At 46.7% G+C, this 19,016-nt stretch overlaps 1 protein-coding gene across 3 annotated transcripts; it reads right to left on the bottom strand.

Annotated features, from left to right (window-relative positions):
* Positions 1–3,933: 3,933 nt before the first annotated feature.
* Positions 3,934–18,717, bottom strand: SPSB3 (splA/ryanodine receptor domain and SOCS box containing 3). Of its 3 annotated transcripts, none has more exons than XM_054041427.1 (7): positions 18,613–18,717; positions 12,687–12,835; positions 10,989–11,166; positions 9,527–9,714; positions 6,608–6,710; positions 5,678–5,803; positions 3,934–4,980 (listed from the first exon to the last, which is right to left on the bottom strand). In XM_054041427.1, exons 2-7 carry the CDS (start codon positions 12,813–12,815, stop codon positions 4,628–4,630), a joined length of 1,077 nt encoding a protein of 358 aa, XP_053897402.1. In that variant the 5' UTR covers positions 12,816–12,835; positions 18,613–18,717; the 3' UTR covers positions 3,934–4,627. The 3 variants fall into 3 exon arrangements, with proteins under 3 accessions (XP_053897402.1, XP_053897400.1, XP_053897401.1); XM_054041425.1 differs by lacking the exon at positions 18,613–18,717 and adding an exon at positions 13,169–13,295; XM_054041426.1 differs by lacking the exon at positions 5,678–5,803 and having other exon boundaries at positions 18,613–18,694.
* Between the last annotated feature and the right edge of the window lie 299 nt (positions 18,718–19,016).

Here is a 19,016-nt window from a genome sequence, read left to right as displayed (position 1 = left end):
TGGATTTTGAAAAATTTATTAGCGCATAAGCTTTCGTGGACTACAGACCATTTGTTAGTCTCTAAGGTGCCACAAGTACTCCTGTTCTTCTTTTAGTGAATTTTGGGAAATGATGGGGTTGGTCTGTCCAGATGTTAAATCTAGCAGTGCCTGAGCTATCATTAGCTTAGCAGTGCTGCTCTGAATCCAGCCTCTTGAGGCAGTGGATTCTGCTTCAGAATGGAGACTTGTACTTCAAGACATTTCTCATTACAGATGCTGGCTTCAGCCCCATGGCTCCAGTTTTGCTATTTAAATAAATACCCATCCATGGGCAGAGCAGAGTAAAAGCTGGTAGTCTTAGAACACAACAGTGCAGCCAGGAGTACAGTGATCTCTCCCTGGGCAGCATGAGATTAGTACTCCTGTGTCAGCCATGCAGCAAGACCTTGGCAGGCTTAGCCTCCCTTGGCTGCTTTATAGACCTGATTCGTAACCTCCCTGCTCCCCACAGGTCCTTGTGGGAGATGGTCTGGTTAGGCTCCTGACTCCCAGCACCACCACCCTGGCTGTTGTCTCCTGAGTGGGGTAGAACCACTTTAAAGGTGGCGGGGGGGAGGAATTAACCAGTGGTCTTGACTACCTGCTGGCCTAGAGGGGAGTAGCTTAGCTGTGAGAGAGCAGACCAGACTAAAATGAGTAAAATCATCTGCACTTGGATAGCTGGGCTCCCCAGCCGTCAATGCCAGGCTAGCTAGAGAAAACTCTTGAACAAAAAGGGAGTGTGTATTATTCCACCCCAGAGATGTTAAGGTCAACTGCTTTAAAAATGGCCTCTCGCTGGGTTCCCAAACTTTGACCACTAGTGTTTGAATTTTGATAGGTACTTAGTACTCCCAGCTCCCCTTGACTCTCGGAACTGTGGGTTTTGAATGCTTCTGAAAATAAGGCCCTAGCTCTTTAAGTTTGGGTTTCTGTGTTGAAATGAGAATCCTCTCTTGCTTCAGTGGGTCTCCAGGTAGCATTGCTCACTTACTTGGAGGAGGGAAACTAGGGACAGCAGATGAATAGAAATCCTTGTTTCCAATGGCTGTTCCATGGGGATACGTTCTTCCAATAAACTAATTTAAGTAAACAAGCTGGCTAGGTCATTGTGTTGCCAAAGAAATTTCTTGTTCAACCATGTTAGGATATAGATATTCAGGCCTGTCTGTAAAGGCCTATATTTTAAGAATTTAGGTGTATTCTTATCACTTAGCTAGTTATAGAGGTATAAAAGAACGAATCAAAATCACTTTCTGTATGTGTAAGAGCCTTCTTTCACTGACAGTCTGAGGCCTGGTTCTTAGGCTAAGGCCTTTGGGTAAGCAGCAGAGGCAGCCATAAACTGGGAAATGCATGGTCACATCCTCACATTCCAAACTAGTCACATGGAAATAAGGTGCTATTGGGCTGTTAGGAATACAATCCTGTTCTGATATTCCTATCACCTCCAGAGAAAGGAAAGAGCCTAGAAGATATAAAAAGAAACTTACGTTGATAGTTTTCTGTCTGGTAAGAACTCACTTATCAATAGACACAGCTGGAAAATGCTTATGTCTGTATAGAGGTAGTTGTAAAATCCTCACTTCTGTATTGTTTTGTATGTTTATTTGCATGGTCTCTGTCTGGTTCTGTAATTGTTTGTCTGCTGTATAATTAATTTTGCTGGGTGTAAACTAATTAAGGTAGTGGGATATAATTGGTTAGCTAATCATGTTACAATATGCTAGGATTGGTTAGGTAAATTTTAGTAGAATGATTGGTTAAGGTATAGCTAAAAATATTACTATATAAATTAGGGGCAAACAGGAAGTAAGTTAGGATTCGAAAATAAGGAAAATGGAATCATGCTTGCTGGAAGTTCACCCCAATAAACATCGAATAGTTTGCGTCTTTGGACTTCGGGTATTGTTGCTCTCTGTTCATGCGAGAAGGACCAGGGAAGTGAGAGGGTGAAGGAATAAGCCCCCTAACAAAACAAACCACAATAATGCGGTGTCCTAATACAGAAGAGCAAGTGGTTAAGCTTCTCATCTAACAGATGTTCCAGGTCCTGTAACTGGAAAAGCAAGTCAAGTTCTCATAACGATTTCATCACAGTGGAGGGTATTGGGCTCATAGAATGTATGTAGCTAGTGTGGGAAGTTTTAGAGGAGCATCACTGTATCATCTCTACCAGTGACAGTATTTCCAAATAGACATGTGGGTACTTCCTGCGTTTCCTCCCACAGCTGTACTTAGAATGTTAAAGGGCACCCTGTAGTGCTTTCCCGACTTAGTTCAGCACAGTTGATATTGAAAGCTGAAGGTCTCAGCCTCCACCATATGCATGTAAACGCCTTCACTTCAGTGATAGCTCCAGTTCAGACAAGAGTCTTCCAAATCACCTGCATCTGGCTACTTCAGGAGTAAGATTAGAGCTCTGCAAGAAGAACCTTAACCAGAAGTCATTTGCTAACGCAGCCCCCTCTGAGGAGAGGCTGGAAGTGAGAGGGAGTTCATTTCCTGCTGCTATTCAGTACTGCTGAGATGTAAGATTGTGGATAAAGAAGACAGCAGGCTCCACAGCTCTCACAAACAGACACAAGAGGAAGGAGCACACAAGTCTTTCTGGTGCTGTGCCTCCCTATGTTTGGTGGGAGGGGGAAGAGTTCACTTACCCCAGCCTTGTGGCAGGTATGATATTACTTTGCTACAGGGAGCATAAGTATTAGACAGCAGAAGAGAACTATGTACCAGTTCTGTTTCACTCTAGCATCCTAATTGAGACCAGTTTTGTTATCTTAGTACTCTGAGCCAGTCAGTCCTTACAACTCTAGGCATATTACTGTTACAGAACATGCCTGCTGTTTTATATGTTCAATACCTGCTCCCATCACTTTGTGTCCTGACTTGCTAGTTATCAAGACAGTGCCTATAATTACAAGGTAACAGGATATTTTTTTCCTCAGTGATGTTTAAAGTCTTATAGCTCAGGGTCACTTCTGAGCTGGGAAATAGGTTCTTCCCTGACTGAAGGTCAGTGGGAGCAGTTTCAGGCCACGGATGGATTATTTTCTGCCAAAGGATCCAGGCCCTTGTCAGTCCCTAATCCAGGAGTATTTCTTTGACACCCAGGAGAGTAATAGACTTTCTGGCCTGCTACAGTCAGCATGCAAATCTTGTATGAACATTATGCAAAATAACTACTGATAAAGCTGTGTTGAGTTTCAAATCAGGTGCCTGGCACCAGGCCTGTCACAGTAATAGATCAAGTGAGCTGTGTGGATCCCCCTGTCTGACTTACTAGGAGCCCTGCATTATTCATCCATTCTTTGGGGCAATAAAACCAGAGTCTTAGGTATTAATTTGATTAACAAAAGGAGGCAGCAAGTCAAATCCCACCTTTATCCTCTCCTTACATAAAAGGTGCACCTATTTAACCATGTAACTGCCATAGTGTATCAGCCCTGAGCTCCATCTAATCCAGTATCCTGTCTGACAGTGGCCAGTACTAGATGCTTCAGAGGAAGAAGAACTCCACAAGGCACCTGTGGGATAATCTGCCCCCCAACATGTCTGTGTGACACTACACCCCATATTCTTCATAAAAGTAGATATAATATGAATATGGCATAATTAAGGTATTTTATGCAAGATGGGTCATGTAAGGTATCAGTGTAAAGGTTATGATTTGCTGATTATCCAATTTGTATGCATGTATCATTTCCATATCTGAAGTTTGTTACATAGTCAATATTCCTATCACAACAGTGGGTGTACTTGGGGAACATTCACCAGACAGTATGCAATCAGCCTGAAGGGGTCATTAGGAATAACAAGAAGACTTGGAAGATACTAATCTCCTGCTTTCCTGCATTGCTGCTTTGACACTATATTCTTGAGAGCAACACTTTAGCTCATACCTTCACAGGCAGTTAAACAGTATTTTTATTACCATTTAAATAGTCTGATACAGGAAAAGCAGCAATAGCCAACATGCAAAGCAATTAAAGAAGTCACAGGACTCAAATGAGATCATTTACAGATCAACTCTAGCAAGTAACTGCTTATTCACAACAATGCCAACAGTAAAGCACATAGATGCAATTTTAAGAGCCCTTCTCTAAACACTGCTGTTCTAGATCACGTCCCAGTGACCTGATGCCTTCATTGCAGGTGCCAAACCAACACAACAGTTAGGAGAGAGGTGGAGTGGTAACTGATTTTGTCTTTTGATAGGAGTCAAGTCATTTATTTGATCATAAAGCCTGCTAGAAGAGATGCACATTTTGAAGCCAGGAAGCCAGTTTGAAAGCTTGCATCTCCGCTGGAACAGTTTACGCCCTAGAGATCAGCTAGTGATGGTGGCAGTGAGTAGGAGATGAAGCTAGGAAATTTTGCTGCAAGTTATCTAGGCTGCCTATTTCAAAGAAGTCACTCTCCTCAGTTGGGATAGGTATTCAATGCAAGTGGCTGATGCTTGTAGCTTAAAAGATTTCAAGAGGGTAGAAGTCTCTGCAAACTTGATTAGAAGTTGGTGTCCCCACAAACAGGTGTCTGGCCTGGATCACCCTCAGAAATAATGAAGGAAACCACCCCCCAAGGCAGTTTGTTTGAAAATAACTTATGTCCTCCTGCACCTCTTCCTTTGGCATGCCTCTGCATCCGACCCACAGGAGCTATCTGAGTCACTTCCCGACAAGGAGGAAGAAGAGATGGAAGGCTTCAGTGTGCTACAGTTCATACTCAGCACCCAGCCTAGTTTGTTGTGTAGAACTTGCTTAAGTCCTGGAGGCAATGGCAGCACTTCCAGCGTATCCACATAGTTGGGCAACAGCTGGCGGAGGCGATAACAGCAGAGGTACTGGAGAGACGTGTAGCTGGTGCATGAGCGGATCACCTTCATGCTGCTTTTGGCTGCAGTGGAGCACACCATGGGGTAGAATTTCTTGTTCTGCAGTTTGGTAGCTGCAACTCCTGGGAGGAAATACAATCAAGGAGGCTGGTGTTAGTCATAGGCAAGGGCACAATTAGGTAATTGCCTATAATGCAGGGATACAGTTCCTAGGATGCCCTGTGATCTGAACTGTCATCCCTTCTCCCACCTAAACGTGGGGTCTACAAACTTCTGGATAGAGAGCTGGAAAGCAGGAGATTTTTGAAGTCAGGCCTGTTGAAGGAGTGAATAGGTGTTTTAGACACTCTGCTTTATGCACTTAATCTTCCTATAGTTTGCTATTTAAGGAAGTCTGCTAACTATCCCCATCACCAAACAGTCAGATGGCACTGAGACTTCCAAGAGGCAGCAACAATCTGAAGACCCACCCAAAGGGTCAATGTCCCATAATTCATACACCCCTCCCTCCCTGCATGTTTTGTCTCCTCACTTTGTTGTGCTTAAGCAGGGGTTCTCAAACTAGGGGTCAGGACCCCTCAGGGGGTTGCAAGGTTATTACATGGGGGGGTTGCAAGCTGTGAGCCTCCACCCCAAACCCCGCTTTGCCTCCAGCATTTATAATGGTGTTAAATATATTTTAAAAGTGCTTATAGTTTATAAGGGGTGTCTCACTCAGAGGCTTGCTATGTGAAAGGGGTCACCAGTACAAAAGTTTGAGAACCACTGTGCTCAAGGGTGGGTTTGGCTGGATGAAGGCCACCTTGTCCCAACTCTTACCTATGCATTTCCTGTTTTTGAAGAAAGTGAGAGTCCCATGCCACGTGTCCAAATGAACCCCAATGATGGAGCCTTGGCCAAACCTTGAGGAGAAGTTAATTTTATCTCCCCTGTGGTGGAGTAATCCTTAGACAGACAGACAGCAGATTAAGAAGCAATCCTATACTCTTTAGATCGATCCCATCTTCCACAATCTCTTCCTAGTTTGTATAAACTGAAGGAGTCAGCCATTTAATTAAAAAAAAACCTGGATTTCCCTGTGACCACCATTTGCTGCCCTCAATCCCAGAGCATGTGAAGTGTCTTTGGCACCTCAGGAGACAGCCAATGGTGGAATGTACTCTTGCAAATATAGGCCAAACGTGTTAAAGTCTGAAAGTTATTGCCTCTCTGTGGTGCGACAGCCTAAGTGAAATGAGCTAGGTGTGCTCACCAAGGCAGTGGGGGGGAGAGCCTCATTAGCAGCCTCAGCTGTGGAGCAAATACAGAACAGATTGGACTTCCTTCACTCCTTTTTTAGGTTGAGGCACAGTGGCGGCGGGGGGGGAGTTTATGCTGTTATCTACAGGGGAGGTGGGGCATGGACAAAGTTCAGCCTCTAGGTCAGTCTATGTATCCAGTTAAGGGAGTTACTTCACTGTATACAAAAAAGAGACTTTAAATGACAGAGGCAATCCTGATGGGAAAACAGCAACACTGACAATATGCATGGATTCTCTCCGCTGCCCAAATGAAAGGCTGGCTGTGGGCAGCAGTTTCAGTCCAAGTCCATTAGGGATATCAGAGCAGATTCACAGTCCAGGTGACCATTTCAGTCTTATTCCCATCCCTCAGAGCACTTCCACAATTGCTAGGATTAGGTTTCTTCATATCCATGAGCCTTCCCCATGAACTCTAAAGGCAGCAGTCCCCCTCCATACCCTGCATTACCTGTGTATGAGAGTCCCCAGCTGTCTTCATCCTTGCCCAGCAGACTACAGAATGTGTGGCGGTACTTATCGAGATTCACATCTGAAGTCCCAATTCCCACCATCTGGATGGAAGTAGCCCATGCCAAAGAAGAAAACAAGTTCTTTGTTTCTGCCATAGAACCACTCAGGGCATTAAGCACAACATAGCAGCGAGACACAATACAGGAGTGTGATGCTCTATCTTGGGGAAACATCCTACACCCCCATGTTCATCTTTATAAAATGATTGTGTGGTATCCAATGCAAAGTTTGTCATGTTGGGTGTCTTCGGCAGGCTCATGATGCACTGAGCATTGCTGTTATAGTAATGTTATAGATTATAATTTCATGTATGGAGGCACGAGGCTGAAAATGTATCCTCGTGGCTTAATAAGCCCAGGTAAAAACTATTCAAGAGCAGAGAGGCAGTTCACACCTCATCAGGGCAGGTATGGGACAAATCCAGCCCAGCCTCACAGGAACAAAGGACGCTGGCCTAGGCAGCAACAAAAGAATCTGTTAGTCTCTTGAGTGAGTCACCACCTTCCTTTGGTCAGTCTGGGACTGCGATGAGGTCATGCTCACCTGACTCTGAAGGGGGAAAAGCTGAGAGGGAAGAAAGGACATGATAAAAAGGGAGACACATTTGCCATGCTCTTCCTCTCTTTCGTACAACTACATGTACAGACACCACACTAAGCAACTGAAGCGATGATCAAAGGGGAGAGCCTGGCTGAAGAGCAACCAGCCAGTCTGTGGTGAGAAGCATCTAAGTTTGTAAGGGCATTGAAAGTGTTAAGATCAGCTTAGAATGTGTTCTGCTTTTATTTCATTTGACCAAATCTGACTTCTTGTTCTGACTTATAATCACTTAAAATCTATCCTTATAGTTAATAAATCTGTTTGTTTATTCTACTGAAGCAGTGCGTTTGGTTTGAAGCATGTCAGAGATTCCCCTTTGGATAACAAGCCTGGTGCATATCAATTTTTTGTTAAACTGACCAAACTCATATAAGCTTGCAGCGTCCAGCGGGCATAACTGGACACTGCAAGACGGATGTTCCTAAGGTTGTGTCTGGGACCGGAGATATTGGCTAGTGTCATTCAGTTGTAAGTAGCTGGGAGCGGCTTACATGCCAGAGGCTGTGCGTGAACAGCCCAGGAGTGGGGGTTCTCACAGCAGAGCAGGGTAAGGCTGGCTCCCAGAGTCAAGGATTGGAGTGACCTAGCAGATCACTGGTCCAGACAACACCAGAGGTGAACATCACAAGGAGTTGCACCTTTGGGTCTCTCCCTCTGCTACTTTTATTAGCATGTCCCAGTAGGCTCCATCAGACTCTCTGGGCAAGTTACTGCGTTCTAGGAGTTTGCCTGCCTCACTCAGACAAAAATAGTAAACCAGGAGACGGTCACATCAAAAGCCAGCATTACAACTCCAAAGGGGGAGTGGAAAATGGTGACTGTTAGCTAAATACAGTAACTCCTCACTTAACGTCCTCCCGCTTAACGGTGTTTCAAAGTTACATCGCTGCTCAATTAGCTAACATGCTCTTTTAAAGTTGTGCAATGCTCCCTTATAATGTCGTTTGGCTGCCTGCTCTGTCCACTGCTTGCAAGATTCTGCTCAAGAGCAGCGACTTTACAAGGAAGCATTGTCCAAGTTCCTCTTCTCCGCCTCCTCCCCCTCCCTCCCAGTGCTTCCCCCACCGCCAAACAGCTGGGAGGGAAGGGGAGGAGCGGGGAAGCGCCACGTCTCCACTCCTCCCTTTCCCTCCCAGAAAGCCTCCCAGTGCTTCGCGCTTAGGAGAGTGGGAGGAGCAGGGAAGCGCTGCGTCTCCGCTCCGTCCCATCCCTCCCAGAAAGTCCTAAGCACTGCCAAACAGCCATTTGGTGGCACTTAGGTCTTTCGGGGGTGGGGGGGGGGGAGGGGGTAAGGAGGAAGGAGCAGAGATGTTGTGTGCTCCAGAAAGGATGTGGAGTGGGAAGAGGTGGGCCTGGAGTGAAGCGGGGATGGGAAGAGGCGGGCCTGCAGCATCCCCCGGCAAAGTCGGCGCCTGTTCTTCTCCGGGAAAGCTGCTGCTGCTGTGAAGGTGCTTCCTAACGTCCTTGCCTGCAGCAGGCTGTGTTTGTGTGAGGTAAGCCAGGGGCACTTCCCAACCACAGTACAGTACATCACTGTACAGTATACAATGCCTTTTGTCTACCCAAAAAAAATTTCCTTGGAACCTAACCCCCCGCATTTACATTAAATCTTATGGGAAAATTAGATTCATTTAACATCGTTTCACTTAAAGTTGCATTTTTCAAGAACATAACTACATTAAGTGAGGAGTTACTGTAGTAACTTCTTTATCTACACACTCCAGTGCTGTTCCAGCGTTCACCACACATTAGGAACTAGTCAGAAAAACATGCATCTCTGACTGGACAGGAATCTGGCATTTCTCTGCATTCTGTCACTTCAAGCACTGTGTGGCAGGGCCCATCTCTCTATTTTGTCATGTTGAGACAACCACTGGTGACCTACAAATAATAATGTAACAAAAGGCATGAAAGAGAGCCAGGAGATGTGGGTCCTATACATGACCTCCACTGACTCTGTGAGATCTCAAGTAAGTCACTTCAATTAGACTGAAGCAGAGAAGTTAAGTTCTTGGGCTCAATATAGGGGTATTGTGGTGAAATTTAATGGCCTGTGCCACACAGATCAGAGCAGATGATCGAATGGTCCCTTCAGGCATTAAACGGTTAGTTTCCCTGTCTGGTAGCTGAGGAGGATTCCAATTTTTGTGAAGTACTTTGAGAGCTATTGATGAGGCATGCTATCAAGTACTGTTCTGTTAAAAGCTCGTCTATCTCTGTGCACCTACTTGTTCCTAAACAGCTTGTCTCAACATACCATGTCAGTGCCATAGACTGGCGAGGTCATCTTGATCTCCCAGAAGTGCTGCCCCTCTGCCAGCTCCTTGTTTCCACGGATAGCAGCAGTGCCACAGCTGTACTCCATGTGGAAGTTCACCTTGCGGTTGTCACAGGTCAGGAGGGTTGCAGTCGATTTGTTCATGTCATCCCACACCCACTCAAAGTCTGTTCAGAAGAAGACAACATATTTAGGAGGTGGGGCTATACGAGATCGCACCAACCCAGAAACAGAACAGTTTAACAGCCTTAAGATTTTTTAAATCTGAGTTAGTTGAATAGTCAGCTTGTCAAAGTCCAAGACCTTCTTGCTGTATTCTGACTGGGGATGTCATGCTAGCGTGGTCCATCCTTAACCACGTCTGTCACCATCAACAAACAATGGTTCTTGTTTGGGAGTAACACCAGAGCTCAGATATGAAAGCAACTTGTCCTACAACTGCAGTTACCTAACACTGTCGCATACATAATTGCTGTCAGTTAGCATGTAAGGTTGGGATGGAATCCAGGCCATGTAGGAGACAGAGTAATGTTGCCTTCAGTGTTTATTACAAACAGCAATGTCCATCTGAAAGACAAGCAGGAAACAACCCAGATGATGTCTAATCTGGGAAAATGAGAACTTAAGACGGTTCTAGAGCATCCTTGAGTTTTGGAGAATTCCATTTTTATTCCCCTTAGGCTCATGAAATTACAGCCAGAGGACAAGCAGTGTGCTGTCTTCTCATTCCTCATTTATGAGCACCCCCACCATCTGGCCAGGCCCAGATTTTATCTAGCTCTCCTAATGCACAATAAGCCTGATCTTCAATACTCCTTACTACCCGACCAGTTTGCTAATTGTACTGAATTGAGCTGAGTTTGATCCTCATTACATGTACACTGCCCCACAGTTCAGACTACAGGTGTATGAACAGCAATGTGCACTGGATTACATTAATGTGAAGTAGGAACCATTTTGTTTGTACCTGTAGCATCCACATAGGGGAGTTACAGCACTTTGGTGTGCATTGCTATTCACACCCCAGAAGTTCATGGCAGGGGAGTGTAGACATGCCCTGGGATGTAAACATGAAGTTCAGTTTCACTTGTGTCCTAAGCTGGATTTGAAACCAGGCCCCCACAGGTGAGATCTGGTGCATTAACATCTTTAGAGTTTAGCTTGTGAATCATAACCAGTATATTAAATCCTGTATCTTCCCAGTTTCCCTTCGGGGTATGTCATAAGAACAAAATAGCACCCCATGCAGGAATAGCACAGATTATATTTTCCCCACTAAGAATGCAGTGGTGATCCCCCTCCCCCCACTCCTCTAAAGATGAGCAAGAGGCACTATCATCTGCATAACACGAGGGGAACCTGAAACATACAGGCAAAGAGAAAGCAGCACAGTTCAAACACCAGAGGAATAGCAAGAGCAGCTTAAGAGCTGCTTCCTTACACTCATCCTCTTCACCGCACTGGCAGTCCTTGACGCGATGGACAGTGTGCAGACTGGAGCAGTAGGGAGTCTCATTCTGGTTCTCACAGTTGCAGTAGGACTCTCCTGTCACAGGGATGGCGCTGGGGATGGAGGGCGAGAGGGAAGGAAACTCTGGCTCAGAGTCAGAGTCACTGTGCTGCCATGGAAAAGCAGAGGGAGACCATTAGAAAGCTAAAATTTGAGGGCCATCCCATAGCTCCAGCAGTGCTTTACAAAGCCATGGCTTGACACTCCTTGTATTGCAGTAATACCCAAAGGTCCCAGAAGGTACATGCCCAAAAGAGCCCACACAGATGAGTGGATGGGGAAGGATGCAAAGTTTAAGCAAAGTGAAGGAGGCTGACAACAAGCACACTGCATTCCAGGTCTTGATTTTACAAAGGGAGAGCGAGGTTGGGCAGCTGAGGGACTGACGTGGAAAAAGGGGCTAGGATGCTACCAACAGTAATACAGCAAGCAAGGAGAAAAATGTAGAGTGCATTTCAGGAGTGAGGAAATGGTGGCTTCAAGCAGTAACTGCTGCTGCTCCTCATGTGGAAGAGAGGGCAACACTTCATGTTGGCGCCTGTCCTAGGGAACAGGTGATTGGAAGGCCTCACACTTAAGATACTTTCATTAAAAGGAGGGAGGGATAGCTCAGTGGTTTGAGCATTGGGCTGCTAAACCCAGGGTTGTGAGCTCAATCCTTGAGGGGATCACTTAGGGATCTGGGGCAAAAATCAGTACTTAGTCCTGCTAGTGAAGGCAGGGGGCTGGACTTGATGACCTTTCAGGGTCCTGTCCAGCTCTATGAGATAGGTATATCTCCATATATTATAAAATGGGGGGGGGGAATAAAGGGCAGAAATGTGCCATACCCCTCCTGCACCCCGACCCCCCATACCCCTCCTGCGCCCAACCCACTGCCCTGAGCCCCCTGCTGCACCCTGCACCCCTGACCCCAACTCCCTGCCCTGAGCCCCCACCGCACCCCACATCCCTCCTGCACCCCCTGGGGGCAGGGAGGGGGCAGAGTTGGGATGGGGATTTTGGGAAAGGGGTTGGAATGGGGGCAGGGAAGAGGTGGGGCAGGGGTGGGGCCTCATGGAAGGGGTGGAGTGGGGGCAGGGCCGAGGGCAACGGAGGGGAGGTGTCAGTAATGCGACCCTCAGGCCAATGTACTAGTCCTCATGTGGCCCTCGTGGTCATTTGAGTTTGAGACCCTGCTGTATAACTAGGAGTTGGGGGAAGCAAGCTGAAGGAGGTCAGTAGCTATTTTAATTTATCCCTTCTTACATGGTTCTATTTCTTTTCCTGCTTCATTCCCACCTTCCAGCTCTTCTACATCAATTTATACCAAGTGAGCCAAATTCAGAGGTGGTGTGTCAAGGGGACTTGTAAGTGACAGGCTGGTAATTGGGTGAGAGTCCAAGTTCTCATAACATACACCGGGGGAAGAAAGTAATTTGCATCAGCTTAGATGCCCTATAAGCTTAGGCTACTGGCCTCTTGTCCAAATATGGCCCATTGTGCATGCTATTGCCACACTGGGCACCTAGCCCTCAAGCCACTAGTCACCTGCATCCTGGGAGGAGGAAAGGTTTCCTTAATGGGCGTTTAAAAATATCCTCTTCTAAAACATGTTTTAACTTTAGAAGCCTTAATATTCCAATCTACCTGCCCATCAGAGTCATAGCCCCAGCCATGGGCTCCAGAGGCCAAAGCTACCGCCCGTGCATCTGCATCCCGGCGTACCCCACTCAGGACAAAGTGCCAGGCCCTGCTGTTGCGTGTGCGTCGTGCCATGGTGTTTTGAGACAGATAATCTGCAAAATGGGAAGGGAAGAAAATAAGATTACCCAGAGCAGCACAGTCAACTGGAAAGGATCTATTTGGGCACCACCTCCTTCCAGTGATAGGTTTCCCCAACTCCTTACAGCTGTCATCAGGCTCCAACCCCCTCTCCTGGCCACCTTGTGAATAGGTTTGGGATCGCCCAGGTCAGGTCAAACCTGGACCTTCACCATGACGTTATGGAACCATGCCGCACAAACTACTCTCTGGCTAGACTAGTAAGACACACACCTTTCATACCATGGTCAATGCTATACCTGTTGGCCAGCAGGGGTTGCTGCTGAACAATACAAGCATAAACCTACCCTCAGGAGCCAAGCTCACCACCTCTGCAGAGCTCCCAGCCCAAATTGGCTGAAAGAAATACCAGGATCTACTTCATTTTGATCTGGGTTACCAGAAATACTCCTAGAAGAACAAAGGGTAGGTGGTGCCACGCTGCACTGGCATACAAGGGAGAACTGCTACTGCACGAACCAGCCAACACTCTCACCTTTGTCCTGAAAAGAGATGAAGATCAACAATAATTGCCATATGCAGGCTCCTGTGGGTCCGGTAACTACACTGTGCATAGTCAAGTTCTGATGCTAAACTCTCCCAATCATAGCTGTCTATGGCATTGCCTCCTGGATCTACAGTCACTACACAAGTTGATCTGCGTGCGCCTGTCTGCTCATCTTTGACTAATTGACTATAATGGGAAGAGGAGAAGATAGACCAACTTCTTGCTGTGCAGGGACAATGATCTTTTCATCAGCTTGTCCTGACTTGCCTCAAGAACAAAACTTGTTGCGCGTTTCTGAATCCTAGCCAGCTGCATCTCCGAGACCAGGTTTGGGGAGGTTCTATTTTCCCCAGAGAGACCAGAACAAGTTTCTAGCCATTACAGCAAAAACTCACATAAGGAAACAGAAGAGCCAATTCTTGCTGCTCAATCCCCTCCTTTTCCCCCTAGAATCTCCTTTTAGTATGTCACACACAAAAAAAACATCTCCCTCCTCCTCAGAGCTTTCCATTAGGGTTCCACACATCTTCCAAACATCCCTTAAACCAAGGGTTCTCAAACTGGGGGTCAGGACCCCTCAGGGGGTTGTGAGGTTATTACATGGGGGGTCGCCAGCTGTCAGCCTCCACCCCAAACCCTGTGTATCCTCCAGCATTTATAATGGGGTGTTAAATATATAAAAATGTGTTTTTAATTTATAGGGGGGGGTCGCACTCAGAGGCTTGCTATATGAAAGGGGTCACCGGTACAAAAGTTTGAGAACCACTGCCTTAAACTCATGTGCAAATCCCTCTAATTCTGAAAATGCCAAGTTCCTTTACTGCAAATATGCTAGAGAGCTCCTTGCCCCACATAGCCCCACTGTTGAGGGGGGGTCTCCCTGGCCTATGTAGCTCTTAACTATCTTTTGCTAATGAAATAAAAAGGCACTGGCCTAAGCCTGCCACTTTATCATTCACTGTACTCTCCCACACCAATTCTGAGAGAGAAAGATCCTTCTCTTAGCCTCTTTAACGGATCTGTGGACAGGGTGCTGCCTATATACTGTACTGCCACAGACACCTCAGTTTTGAGTTAGAAGAAAGAAGTAAAGAAAAATAAGTGGTATTTACCAGCATTTTATGCAACACACACGTCTGAGATTCATGTGATTTTCTGTTCTTCCCTATGACCTATTTCTACCTCCCTGTGGGATGCCCAGAGATTTGGTTCAGAGCACTGCTGACAGTGAGGGAACTGAAAACTATTGGTCTAGATAACAGTTAGTCCTGACATGAGTGCAGGGGACTGGTCTAGATTACCTTGTAAAGTCCCTTCCAGTCCTACGATTCTGTGAGTCTATTCCCAGCCCACCCCTTCTGAAATACAGACACTCTGATTCCTCATTCTATTCCTAAAGCAGGAAAGAAAGTGCTGAATCACACACCAGCCCTACACCAGGAGACCCTGTGGAAACCCTTATGGTATAATACCAGCTTCCTACTCTTTCCACACACACCTGATTTAGGAGCAGCTCATATAGATTTGGAATCTGTGGCCAGAGTTCTAAATGGGAGAGGAGACAGTGGTCAATGTTTTATTCCTGAAAATCAGTTCTAAGTGTAAATACCAGTCTGTTAGGTTGACTTAACCCCCTGTGTAGATACAGCTAGATCAATGGAAGAATTCTTCCGTCAACATAGCTGTGGAGAAGTGGATCAGTTACATTGATGGAAAAATCCCTTCCATTGATGTAGGAAGCTGTGCTGCTGTAGGGGAAACATACAGAAAGTCTCCACTTTTCAGACCTGGATGGTGCAGTTCTGCTTTACCAGGGTCCAACCAAGACTGGGGGCCAAAGATGAGAGAACTGGCTGAAGCTTAATTGGGATAAGACCAATAACAGTGATAAAATGGGGTGGGAGAAGTCAAAGGAAATAGCCCAGTACATTTTTGGTGCTCGGGGAAAATAATAATAATAATAATAATAATAATAAAAAAAAAAATCTATCCCTTAACCAAAAGGGTAGTCTCGTTATCAATAATTACTTGAACTATCTGCCACGCAAGATTGCTATATTCTATGAGTCTTACTGGACACTTGGCAGCTGCTGCTGGGAGTTTCTTTTCATCTGCACTTGGCCAGAGGTTGAGACTTTTCCCCTCAGCCATGAGATCTCAGCGCAGAGCCCACACCTTGATTACCAGTTGAATGACTGTAATGCACCAATAAACTAAACTTTGGCAGACACATTCTGCACTATTTGGTTCCAAGTATCTCTTGCATGGAACATATCCCTAAGGTTCAGAGGCTGGCCTGGCTCCTTAATGCACTCTGGGTGCAGTTTGACATGGGTTGGGTCCTGGATATTTTACACAAGTCTCACTTTGCTTTAATCCAGCAGCTGAGATCAGCTGGGACAATTGAGCCAGTAATGCTTTCTGGAGCATGGGGTTCTTGAAATGGAACGAGGGGACTAAACTCAGAAACTGGCTTCCTTCCCTTGGGCTGAGGAGGCTGCATTTGATTGCCTTCCACGAACTTTGCTAGACTTCCTCTTACCCAGGATTTCACAGACAGGGAAAGCAAAGGTGGGCAAGAAGGAGGGTTTCTTGGTGTTTCTCCCCGCACTCCAGCTAACATTGCAGAAGAACAGACCCAGCAAGAAAAGTACCTTAGAAAGAGGCATAAAAGAACACATATCCCGGGGAGGGGTAGGAACATAGAAATGGAGATTGTTGGTCTAGAGGTACAGATTGAGTCACCCAATCAGGTACCTTTGAAGGAGAGGAGAAAGAAGAGAATGTCCATATCCAAATGTGATTTATTTCTAGCCCAGGGAGACTGAAGGTAGCAGGAAGTACATGAGTCAGATAAAGCCTAATTATTGACAAACAACCCCAAGAATCAGCTTAGTCTTTATTCAGCAGCTGAGACTTGAGAACCATTCTCCTTCCTTTCCATAAGTTACAATTGGATCTAACCTGTGATGGGGAAGGGAGAGCACGTCTCAGTCAGTAAGCAAAGATTAAAGGCCCAAACCTGCAGCTGCTGAGGTCAAGGAGTTTTGCCAGTGGTTCATGTGGGAACAGGATTGGACCCTAAATAGATTAATGGAAAACCTGCACCCAGGTTACTTGTCAAGCATCAGCAGAATGCCAAGTTGTTTAAACATTGCTACTACATAGGAAGATGAGATCAGAGATCTCTAGGGGAGAATGGAAAAGATTCATTATTGGTGCCCAAGATGATAAGAGAGTAAAGTGTTAACTTGACACAAAAAAAGCTAGCCTGATATTACACATCAGAAGTTAAACCTGTTTGAAAGCAGAGCCTGTGAGAAGGAGAAGAAAGATACTAGGGTAAGGCTAGAGGGCCAATAACCCAGAGGCAGGGATTTAGCCCATAGGTGAGGGAGAATTGTGGAGGTAATACACCCCAAGGAGGTACACAATGTTACTGGAGTGGGGTGATACTCCACAGGGAAGGGCAAAGTTTTACTTCCAGTGGAAGAGACTAAAAATAGTATTTGTAAAGATACCAGGCAATTCATATATTTTAAGCCACTCTATAAAGCATTAAAAGCCATAGTCATAAAGAGAGATAAATAAAAACATTTTGAGGCACATCAGAAGCAGAAGAGAACAGAAAACAGCACAAGAGAGGTAAAGGTTAATACAGACTCAGGAGTGGCTATACTCGGTCATCTAGGAGGGAGGAAGAAAGGTTCAGACACATTTTTAAAAGTCACGCACAAAGGACTAAGGCAGATTTCAGGGAGGAAAGAGTCCCATGGCTGAGGGCCCATCACACCGCAGGTCCATTCTCACACTGACCCAAGACAGTGGGATCATCGCAAGCCAGGCACGCATGATCACAGATATCTGGGGCAGTACGAGGTCTGAGGAAGTCTAGAATGACGCTTTAGCTGATTGCATGCAATGTGCCAAGGCCCAGCAGTACCAGTTTCAGGTCTATGTGGCACTTGATTGGCAGTTAACAAAGGATGCCAAGATCAATGTAATATGAGGATGGTTGCTCAGAGCAGCAAGCAAATTATCTCCTGCAATCTGCTCAGCAGGTAAGTGACAGAGCTACCCTGTCAGGAAGGAATTAGAATAACTGAGCTCATAGTCAGGAGGGCAGGTGATGCTGCTGCTGCGAGGTCAGCATGGAATAAAGAAAGCAGCAGCCTGCACAACTACAAGAGCCATGTTCAAGTCACACTCAACATATCACGAGGGCAAAGAGTGATGCCAGGCTGCAAAGTACCTCTGAGAAAGTTGTCCAAATGTGCAGGGACACTAAGGAAGAAAGAGCAGTTCAATAACAACTACCCCTTCTACCTAGCTACACAGACTCTGTTCCCTCAGGATGCAAACAAGGTAGCCACAGGGCTGCAGCTGGCAGAATCAGCCATTTGTCCAGGCCAGGATTCTAACTGCAGAATCCCTGGGGCACAAGAGGGTGAGGCTAGTGTTACTAGTGTGCAATTGGCACTCAAGCCTTTGGCTTTTAAGAGTGACTTTGCCTAGAGCTCTCAGGTACAGGCCAGCATCACAGATGGCAATTCTGTACTCCTGAGGTTCTTACACCAGACTCATCTCCATGGTATCCAAGGCAGCATGTCAATCCCTCAGTGATGACACAGAGGCCAGCATGGCTCCTGTCTCCTAGAGATAGCTAGAACCAGACCCGTTCCAGACACCACCCCACTCCCTTATGCTCAAGGAAGCCCAGCCTGGCCAGAGAACACGACTGACCCCAATACAAACCCAGCAGGCGTTCAGAGAACCTGGGACTGAGCCCAGACTAGAATCTACCCTGTCTATGCCAGGGGAGGGCAATAGGGGTGGCTAGCGAGCAGTCTGGGTCTCCCCGTCGTCCCAAACAGGACAAAGACTGACCCCATAGAGCAGGTTTTAAAGCACCCACAGGCTACAGATCCACACCCCTTCCCTAAACACACACAAAGATTTATTCCTCCTCCCATAGACAGCAGCCCCTTAACAGAGCACAGATCCCCCGCGCCCAAGAACAGGCTGCTGGCTCACTCTCCCTGCACAGATTCCCCTCCTCCCCCCCACCCAGGGACCGGCCGCAGGCTTATCTCCCCCGGCACAGATCCCCCTCCCGAGCCCGGGGTCAGGTCGCAAATGCATTCTTCCCACCCTTCACAGATTCCCCCCGCCTCGGAACAGGCTGCAGGCTCACTCCGTCCACGGACCGGCCGCAGCCGCCTCCCACCTCCCCATTCCCCTTACCTGCGCCGCAGCGGCTACCACGACCCCAGAAAGGCCACCCTCGCTCTCCTTCTGACCTACTTTTCCCCTCCCAAGATATAAACAATCCACGCTCCGCACCGCCCCTTCCGCGCCCATTGGCCGCGGCTTCTCCGGGAGACGGGACCTCTCCTCATCCGACATTCTCAGTTGGACCGTGCTCCCCTCGCTCACAGATCAGGGGGCGGGGATAAAATCATTAATTTCTCATACCATTGGCCACATGGGCTGTCAGTCCTCAGAGGGCTGCGCCATTGGAGGAAAGTTTCTAACGCAGCCACCGAGGCGCTTACAGCATGATCACGTAACAGGTACGAAACACAGAGGCCATTGGCTGAGAGGAACGTCAGTCAGCAAGGTCAGGTCGGGGCCAAAATTAGTTCACG

The sequence above is a fragment of the Malaclemys terrapin genome, chromosome 10 (assembly GCF_027887155.1).
Source record: "Malaclemys terrapin pileata isolate rMalTer1 chromosome 10, rMalTer1.hap1, whole genome shotgun sequence".
Taxonomy (NCBI): Eukaryota; Metazoa; Chordata; order Testudines; family Emydidae; genus Malaclemys; species Malaclemys terrapin.
The sequence above is the reverse complement of the archived record's forward strand: the minus strand, read 5'-3'. Positions and strand labels throughout refer to the sequence as shown.

What these genes read in the sequence shown, in the direction of transcription:
- SPSB3 (XM_054041427.1), bottom strand. Translation starts at nt 12,815, where the DNA reads ATGGCACGACGCACACGCAACAGCAGGGCCTGGCACTTTGTCCTGAGT. An exon ending in GTGCGGTGAAGAGGATGAGT is followed by an intron (nt 9,715 to 10,988) that starts GTAAGGAAGCAG and finishes TCTTCTGAACAG; the next exon opens with ACTTTGAGTGGGTGTGGGAT. An exon ending in CAAAAACAGGAAATGCATAG is followed by an intron (nt 4,981 to 5,677) that starts GTAAGAGTTGGG and finishes ATTTCCTCCCAG; the next exon opens with GAGTTGCAGCTACCAAACTG.